The 10,000-nt window shown below is 41.9% G+C and overlaps 1 protein-coding gene across 6 annotated transcripts in view; it reads right to left on the reverse strand.

The window, feature by feature from the left end:
- Window positions 1-10,000, reverse strand: part of CORO2B (coronin 2B) — a 213,898-nt gene that overhangs the window by 82,152 nt on the left and 121,746 nt on the right. For all 6 annotated transcript variants that reach the window (XM_085849393.1, XM_085849396.1, XM_085849394.1 and 3 more), the window contains one exon: window positions 3,382-3,486. In XM_085849393.1, coding sequence (XP_085705519.1) covers window positions 3,382-3,486 — 105 coding nt within the window. The remainder of the gene's footprint in view (window positions 1-3,381; window positions 3,487-10,000) is intronic.

Below are 10,000 nucleotides of genomic sequence, written 5' to 3' on the forward strand. Positions count from 1 at the left end.
TGATGGTTGCTGGAGGATGATCCAGAACTGCAGTGCCGACCGGACTGCTCAATTTCTCAATACTGACCACTGGCTTGTTGTAACAACTCTGAAGTTTCAGCTTAAATCCAGGAGAATGGTACCATCCCAGCTTAGGCTGGATGTTGGCAAGCTCAAGGATGAGAGGGTAGCTGAGGAATTTGAGAACATGCCGAGTGGATATTTGGGTGTCTGGGTGCTTTGCGGGATCCTGTAGAGTTGTGGAATGCCTTCAAGACCACCGACCTTGATGTTGCCGGTAGATGTCTTGGAACTCACCGGAGGGTGAAGAAGAATTTTATCTCTCAACCGACACTGAACACCATTGACCAGAGTCGCAGGGCCAGGCTGAATGGCAGAGCTGAGCTGTTCAGGGAGCTGAGGCATAAAACTGTACATGCTCTAAGGGTAGACATGGAGGCCTATGTGCGAGGAATCTATGAGGGGGTAGAGCATCACCCATGGTCAAGTGATTCTCATCCTGCTTACAGGGGAATTCGCGCATTGCGTTCCTCCAAGCCCGTCCCTTGGTGGACTGCAGTTATAGCAAAGGTTGGTGGGCTCTTGTAGACTGGTGAGGCTGAGCGGCTGTACCAGGCTGATCCACCAGCTGTCGTATTGGATGTCATGGGTGTTACTATCCCTATTGCTGACCCTCCAATCAACTGAGGTCCACCTTCCTTTGTGGAAACACAGACTGCGTTTAACCGATTGAAATGGGGTAAAGCTCCTGGGATTTGTGGCATCCATGCTGAACTTCTCAAGGCTGGTGGAAATGCTGTACTCGCGTCATTGCATGCAGTTCTGTGCTCAGCCTGGAACACAGGCATCATCCCAACTGACTGGAAGAGGGGCCTTGTTGTCCCTCTCTGGAAAGGGAACGGTGATCGCCAAGACTGCAACAACTACTGAGGGGAAATAGTACTCTCATTGCCGGGCAAGGTCTTTGCTCAGCTAAATCTTGATGGGGTTCGCCACTTCCTGCTTGAGCACCAGCATCCAGAGCAGTCAGGCTTTACACCAAAGAGGTCAATGATTGACCGTGTCCTTGCTCTTTGGGTCCTCACCGAACGCAGATGAGAGTTTCGGCAGGGGCTGCTTACAGCCTATGTTGATCTCTGTAAAGCATTTGATTCAGTGAAACGGGACGCCCTCTGGAGGATTCTAGGTCTTCGTGGGGTGCCATCAAAACTGATCGATCTGATGTCTGAACTCTACTCTGGCACCGAGAGTGCTGTGAGATGTGGTGGTACCATCTCTGACTTATTTCCAGTTGTTACTGGAATTCGTCAAGGGTGTGTACTGGCCCCCACACTTTTCAGCACTTGTATGGACTGGATTCTAGGGAGGATGTCGGAGAGATCACACTGTGGTGTGTCATTTGGGAATGTCAAGATCTCTGACCTTGATTTCGCAGATGATGCAGTTATCTTTGCAGAGACTTTAGATATCCTTTTGGGGACGCTCGAGGTGCTGAATGAGGAGTCAGAGCTGCTGGGATTACGGGTTTCCTGTGTCAAAACTAAGATCCAGGCTTTCAATGACATATTGGATGCTGCTGTCTTGTCTGTGCCTGTTTGTGGTGAGGATGTTGAGGTCGTAGAGAGATTCACTTACCTCGGCAGTGATATTCATGTCTCTGCTGGCTGTGAGTCAGAGGTCAATAGGCATCTGGGTCGGGCCTGGGGAGTCATGGATTCACTGGATAATGGGGTGTGGCGCTGCCGGTACCTGTGCAGGAGGACAAAAGTCTGAGTATTCAGGTCCTTGGTGCTTCCAGTCTTGCTCTATGGATGCGAGACTTGCACTCTGACCAAGGATCTTAGATGGAGACTTAATTCCTTCCCTTCGGTACCAGGTCTCTTCGGAGAATCCTTGGCTATCGCTGGTTGGACTTTGTGTCTAACGAGCGGTTTCTGAGATGGACTCAAATGGAGATGGAAGAAAACATTTTACCACACCCCCTCACCCTCAAGGAAGGATATAGCTACTGCTCTCGCAGAGCGATAGTCTGCCCTCCAACAAGGAGGAAGTAAATAAAGCGATAGCCATACAGCAGCCCATAATAATTGCAAGCAACGAGGGGGTGACCACACTGTTCTATGTTTGCTTGTTTTTTGCTGTTAAGGTTCTTGTACAGTTTGTTACTTTTCAATAAAAATGCAAGTTGTGTTTTCAACTCCTCTTGAATGAAGTTTCATTTCTTACAAATAAATTGAATGAACACCAATTGAGGTTTTAGTTCACGAGCAAAGGGACATTTTGTACTTTGGAATAAAAGTTTTATCTCTGTGAGAAAAACACCATACGCTGATGGGAAGTTCATCCGGTTCACCCAAAAGGCAGGACAGGAGTAGGTAAAAATACATGCGATGTTCTATTTATTGGCAGATAGGTATGGTGTGATTGCACCATCTCGGTCAGGTGGTCTCCCCCTCATGGCACCATTCCCAAATGGCCGTCAAGGTGTGCGTAAAGAAGACTTTTGAGACAGAGCTTAGCACCCAAATAAGAAGCTGAAGAGGTGCCACCTGTCCCAAAACAACACAAACTAAGCACCAGACAAACAGAAGACATGTATGAGCTGGAGCAAAGAGAATAAGGACACCATCGTCTGATGCAAAGTGAAGAATGGGGCACACTTTTTTTTTTCTCCACAAAGGTCTCGGATCTTGCAATTAGAGAGAAGGAAGACATGGAAAAGGAAAACGTTGAGGACCGACTGAAAACTTCAAAAAGATGCACGAAATATCACTTTTGTAACAAATTACAGCAGAGCTGTCAGAGTCGGCAGCGCATCGGACAATTTGAGGCAATGAGTCACAACTTGGCCCTCAAAATGTGATCGAGAAAAATAAAAGAAGGGGATACTTTGGGCCCTGTAAGGGCTCTGTTGTGCCTTATGAACTCCACATACAAAGGAGATCTAATTTGTGAAAACAATAGAGGGAAGGTGAACAAATTGATTCAAGCAAGTGTTGAGGAGCACACAAATGATTTCATCAAGGCCTATCACCATGGTGCCAGAAGACAGGGGAGCTGGATATAAAATGAGAGAGACTATGTAATCCGATATAATTTCTAACAACAAAACAAACAGATAAGTTTTATTCCATTACAAAGGGTGTAAAGATCAATAAATATTAGAACATTCAACTCAGCATAGCAAGAAAAGTCATTGTGATCAAGAAAGTTTGTTTTGTTAAATAATCATTTTTTCCGACAATATTTGCTTTATTTTTTCAAAAATGTTTCGTCACACTTAACTGCAACAAATAAACTTTTCAACAACGGGTTTTAAACTTAAGGGACTCTCGACTCAATGCAATGATTGGCAAAATGGAAGACGACTGAATAACTGACCTTGCCAGCCACGTATAACATACGTGTGTCTGCATCATAAAAAGGGAAGAGCAGTCCAGAAAGTCCGTCCACCTCTTCTTTTACCAACGGCTCTGACAGATGTTCCTACATACCACAAGCAAGACGTAGATATTTGAAGTTATAAGGGGAAAATGTGGGGGTGAGAGGCAAAAATAGTTCATGTTTTTCAGACCATCGATGTTGCCCCGATATGTCTCAAATAAGTCAATCGTATAAGTTTTTTTAAATATTAACCTGAAGAACTAAAAATAAACAAAGGCCGTAAGGCAAGAGAGAAACCGGAAGTCAAACAAAAACTTCTGAAACATAAGCAATGGCCATCAAGAGTGCTGCAGACAATGTTGGATGTTCCAGTCGCTAACTTGCTGAATTCAGACTTCTCAATTCTCTCTTGTATTAAATTGTGATTTGAATGAGTTTACCAACATCGTCTGGATCCTAAGATGGAACTTCATACACTTATAGACGACCCGGCAATACTTCTTAGTACCTCTTGTTAAAACTTGGGAATGGAGCTCTGAAACCTGCACAACGTGGCCCTGCTTTGACTAATCTGATCAGAGCAACACGGCAAGCTTAATAAATAATAATACCATTCCTTTCATGCCATAGAGGCACATAGGGATGTCGAGGCAGTTTCCTTGGTAAGGAGTACAGTCCACTGTGATGGGTCACCACTGTGAGGCAGGTTACCCCAAATGGTTATTACCCTGGTACTCATTTTACCAACACTCTGGTACTCCCTGGTACTCAACACCCTGGTACTCATTTTGTCAGAGTTACATATTACCAACACTGGTACTCATTTTGCCAAAGTTACATATTACCAACACTCGGGTACTCATTTTGCCGACCTCATAAGGATGACAGGCTGAGTCAACCCCACCTGGTGTTAATTGAACAGTCTACAGAACTCAAAACCAGTACCCTATGGTCCCAAGCCAGCTGCTTTAACTGCTAAACCAACACAAAGCTTAACATGGCAAGCTTGGCGGTGGTTAATTAACTCGGCAATCCCAGGAAGCGACAATGGCTTTGGACAGAAGAGCACCTGGGTATGATTCTCTTGATGGAGGAAATGCTATCAAAAGGTGGACGAATTTATACTAAGGATCAATCAAAGGCATCCACATGAGACTTGCTGCCTTGTGAGTCAAGATTATTGAACCAAAGACTAAAATATGGCAAATTTTATACAAACCATGCTTCAGGAGTTGTGACCGCAGTGATTATGAGCAAACAAAAAACTCGTGACGACTACAAATAACAGCACCAGGGTTTAAGCCCCTGACACCCTCTCGACCAAGGTGCTCACACCTCAATTGACTTCTTGTCTTTCGAGATCTTATGATGAGATTTTCTCAAAGCCGCAAGGACAGAGTGGGTTTGAACATGGAAACAAAGGGTGAAAACTCTTGCATTGCAAAAATTTAATCAAACCAGCAACAATGAATACGAGCTTGCGTGCAACTTTAAAGAACAAATCGTTGAAATACTTGGTATTCAAGAACATCGAATAGTGCACAATGAACCGATTAAATAGAAAAATATGATTGGAACAACTCTCTCATTTCCTCAGCATGGTGAGATGATAGGTGGGGCACCATGGGGAGTGAATCCATCCTCTCATGGTCAACATCTGAGGCCAAACAAAAATGGATTTTGGGTCGAAATGACAACAGTTCAACAAATAGTTGTCCTGCAAAAGATAATGGAGTGAATTTGTACCCCAAACCTTCCTGCACTACTTTGGATTGGCATGCGATGAGGTGAACTCAGACGCTCAATTCCTGCAGGGAACAGTGAGGTGTTTTTAATAAGTAGTGGTTACGCAGTGGTGAGGTGTTTTTAATAATGCGGAAGTTATGTGGCGGTGAGGTGTTTTTAATAAGTAGTAGTTACGCAGTGGTGAGGTGTTTTTAATAATGCGGAAGTTATGTGGCGGTGAGGTGTTTTTAATAAGTAGTAGTTACGCAGTGGTGAGGTGTTTTTAATAAGTAGTGGTTACGCAGTGGTGAGGTGTTTTTATTAATGCGGAAGTTATGTGGCGGTGAGGTGTTTTTAATAAGTAGTAGTTACGCAGTGGTGAGGTGTTTTTAATAGTGCGGCAGTTATGTGGCGGTGAGGTTTTTTAATACCATGGAAGTGAGGTGTTTTTAATAATGCGGAAGTTATGTGGTGGTGAGGTGTTTTAATACCATGGAAGTGAGGTGTTTTTCATAATGTGGTTGTGAAGTGTTTTAAATAATGCAGCAGTTATGTGGCAGTGAAGTTTTTTAATACCATGGCAGTGAGGTGTTTTTCATAATGTGGTGGTGAAGTGTTTTTAATAATGTGGTAGTTATGTGGCGGTGGTGTTTTTAATGCCATGGCAGTGAGGTGTTTTTAATAAGTAGTGGTTACGCAGTGGTGAGGTGTTTTTAATAGTGCGGCAGTTATGTGGCGGTGAGATTTTTTAATACCATGGCAGTGAGGTGTTTTTCATAATGTGGTTGTGAAGTGTTTTAAATAATGCAGCAGTTATGTGGCAGTGAAGTTTTTTAATACCATGGCAGTGAGGTGTTTTTAATAATGTGGTGGTGAAGTGTTTTTAATAATGTGGTAGTTATGTGGCGGTGGTGTTTTTAATGCCATGGCAGTGAGGTGTTTTTAATAATGGGGAAGTTATGTGGTGGTGAGGTGTTTTAATACCATGGCAGTGAGGTGTTTTTCATAATGTGGTGGTGAAGTGTTTTAAATAATGCAGCAGTTATGTGGCAGTGAAGTTTTTTAATACCATGGCAGTGAGGTGTTTTTAATAATGTGGTGGTGAAGTGTTTTTAATAATGTGGTAGTTATGTGGCGGTGGTGTTTTTAATGCCATGGCAGTGAGGTGTTTTTAATAATGCGGAAGTTATGTGGTGGTGAGGTGTTTTAATACCATGGAAGTGAGGTGTTTTTAATAATGCGGAAGTTATGTGGTGGTGAGGTGTTTTAATACCATGGAAGTGAGGTGTTTTTCATAATGTGGTGGTGAAGTGTTTTAAATAATGCAGCAGTTATGTGGCAGTGAAGTTTTTTAATACCATGGCAGTGAGGTGTTTTTCATAATGTGGTGGTGAAGTGTTTTAAATAATGCAGCAGTTATGTGGCAGTGAAGTTTTTTAATACCATGGCAGTGAGGTGTTTTTAATAATGTGGTGGTGAAGTGTTTTTAATAATGTGGTAGTTATGTGGCGGTGGTGTTTTTAATGCCATGGCAGTGAGGTGTTTTTAATAATGGGGAAGTTATGTGGTGGTGAGGTGTTTTAATACCATGGCAGTGAGGTGTTTTTCATAATGTGGTGGTGAAGTGTTTTAAATAATGCAGCAGTTATGTGGCAGTGAAGTTTTTTAATACCATGGCAGTGAGGTGTTTTTAATAATGTGGTGGTGAAGTGTTTTTAATAATGTGGTAGTTATGTGGCGGTGGTGTTTTTAATGCCATGGCAGTGAGGTGTTTTTAATAATGCGGAAGTTATGTGGTGGTGAGGTGTTTTAATACCATGGAAGTGAGGTGTTTTTAATAATGCGGAAGTTATGTGGTGGTGAGGTGTTTTAATACCATGGAAGTGAGGTGTTTTTCATAATGTGGTGGTGAAGTGTTTTAAATAATGCAGCAGTTATGTGGCAGTGAAGTTTTTTAATACCATGGCAGTGAGGTGTTTTTCATAATGTGGTGGTGAAGTGTATTTAATAATGTGGTAGTTATGTGGCGGTGGTGTTTTTAATGCCATGGCAGTGAGGTGTTTTTAATAATGCGGCAGTTATGTGGTGGTGAGGTGTTTTAATACCATGGCAGTGAGGTGTTTTTCATAATGTGGTGGTGAAGTGTTTTTAATACCATGGCAGTGAAGTGTTTTAATACCATGGCAGTGAGGTGTTTTTCATAATGTGGTAGTGAGGTGTTTTTTAATACCATGGCAGTGAAGTGTTTTTAATAATGCGGGAGTTATGTGGTGGTGAGGTGTTTTAATACCATGGCAGTGAGGTGTTTTTAATAATGCGGAAGTTATGTGGTGGTGAGGTGTTTTAATACCATGGCAGTGAGGTGTTTTTCATAATGTGGTGGTGAAGTGTTTTTAATACCATGGCAGTGAAGTGTTTTAATACCATGGTGGTGAGGTGTTTTTCATAATGTGGTAGTGAGGTGTTTTTTAATGCCATGGCAGTGAAGTGTTTTTAATAATGCGGCAGTTATGTGGTGGTGAGGTGTTTTAATACCATGGCAGTGAGGTGTTGTTAATAATGCGGCAGTGACGTGATTTTAATAAGGCAGCAGTGAGGAATTTTTAATAATGCGGCAGTAATGTGGTGGTGAGGTTTTTTAATACCATAGCAGTGAGGTGTTTTTCATAATGTGGTGGTGAAGTGTGTTTAATAACATGCCAGTGAGGTGTGTATAATAATGCGGTGGTGAAGTGTTTTTAATGATGTGGCGCTGAGGTATTTTTCATAATGTGGTGGTGAAGTGTTAATACCTTGGCAGTGAGGTGTTTATAATAATGTGGTGGTGAAGTGTTAATACCTTGGCAGTGAGGTGTTTATAATAATGTGGTGGTGAAGTGTTTTTAATACCTTGGCTTTAAGGTGTTTATAATAACGTGCCAGTGAGGGATATTTGATAATACGGCGGTGAGGGGTTTTTAATAACGTGCCGGTGAGGGGTTTTTAATGACCTGCGAGTGAAGGGTTTTTAATAACGTGCCAGTGAGGGGTTTTTAATCACGTGCCAGTGAGGGGTTTTTAATCACGTGCCAGTGAGGCGTTTTTAATCACGTGCCAGTGAGGCGTTTTTAATAACGTGCCAGTGAGGCGTTTTTAATAACGTGCCAGTGAGGCGTTTTTAATAACGTGCCAGTGAGGCGTTTTTAATAACGTGCCAGTGAGGCGTTTTTAATAACGTGCCAGTGAGCCGTTTTTAATAACGTGCCAGTGAGGCGTTTTTACTAACGTGCCAGTGAGGCGTTTTTACTAACGTGCCAGTGAGGAGTTTTTACTAACGTGCCAGTGAGGAGTTTTTAATAACGTGCCAGTGAGGCGTTTTTAATAACGTGCCAGTGAGGCGTTTTTAATAACGTGCCAGTGAGGCGTTTTTAATAACGTGCCAGTGAGGCGTTTTTAATAACGTGCCAGTGAGGCGTTTTTAATAACGTGCCAGTGAGGAGTTTTTAATAACGTGCCAGTGAGGAGTTTTTAATAACGTGCCAGTGAGGAGTTTTTAATAACGTGCCAGTGAGGAGTTTTTAATAACGTGCCAGTGAGGAGTTTTTAATAACGTGCCAGTGAGGTGTTTTAATAACATGCTAATGAAGAGTTTTTAATAACGTGTCAGTGAGGAGTTTTTAACAACATGCCAGAGAGGGGTTTTTTATAACGTGCCAATGAAGAATTTTTAATAACGCTCCAGTGAGGAGGTTTTAATAACGTGCTAATGAGGGGTTTTAATAACGTGCCAATGAGGAATTTTAATCATGTTCCAGCGAGGCGTTTTTAATAATGCAGCAGTGAGGTGTTTTTAATAATGCAGCAGTGAGGTGTTTTAAAATAATGCGGCAGTGAGGTGTTTTTAATAATGCGGCAGTGAGGTGTTTTTAATAATGCGGGAGTGAGGGGTTTTTCATAATGCGGCAGTGAGGAATTTTTAATAATGCGACAGTGAGGAATTTTTAATAATACGGCAGTGCGGTGTTTTTAACAATACGGCAGTGAGGAATTTTTAATAATGCGGCAGTGTGGTGTTTTTAATAATGTGGCAGTGAAGAATTTTTAATAATGCGGCAGTGAGGCATTTTTAATAATGTGGCAGTGAGGAAATTTTAATAATGTGGCAGTGAGGTGTTTTTAATAATGCGGCAGTGAGGAATTTTTAATAATGCTGCAGTGAGGGGTTTTTAAGAATGCGGGAGTGAGGAGTTTTTAATAATGCGGCAGTGTGGTGTTTTTAACAATACGGCAGTGAGGAATTTTTAATAATGCGGCAGTGTGGTGTTTTTAATAATGTGGCAGTGAAGAATTTTTAATAATGCGGCAGTGAGGAATTTTTAATAATGTGGCAGTGAGGAAATTTTAATAATGTGGCAGTGAGGTGTTTTTAATAATGCGGCAGTGAGGAATTTATACTAATGCGGCAGTAAGGAATTTATACGAATGCGGCAGTGAGGTGATTTTAATAATACGGCAGTGAGGAATTTTTAGTAATGCGGCAGTGAGGAATTTTTAATAATGTGGCAGTGAGGAATTTTTAATAATGCTGCAGTGAGGGGTTTTTAAGAATGCGGGAGTGAGGAGTTTTTAATAATGCGGAAGTGAGGTGTTTTTAACAATACGGCAGTGAGGAATTTTTAATAATGCGGCAGTGAGGAATTTTTAATAATGCGGCAGTGAGGAATTTTTAATAATGCTGCAGTGAGGGGTTTTTAAGAATGCGGGAGTGAGGAGTTTTTAATAATGCGGCAGTGTGGTGTTTTTAACAATACGGCAGTGAGGAATTTTTAATAATGCTGAAGTGAGGGGTTTTTAAGAATGCGGGAGTGAGGAGTTTTTAATAATACGGCAGTGTGGTGTTTTTAATAATGTG

This window comes from Eptatretus burgeri, chromosome 12, assembly GCF_056783735.1.
Source record: "Eptatretus burgeri isolate ZD-2024b chromosome 12, Ebu_testis_v1, whole genome shotgun sequence".
NCBI lineage: Eukaryota > Metazoa > Chordata > Myxini > Myxiniformes > Myxinidae > Eptatretus > Eptatretus burgeri.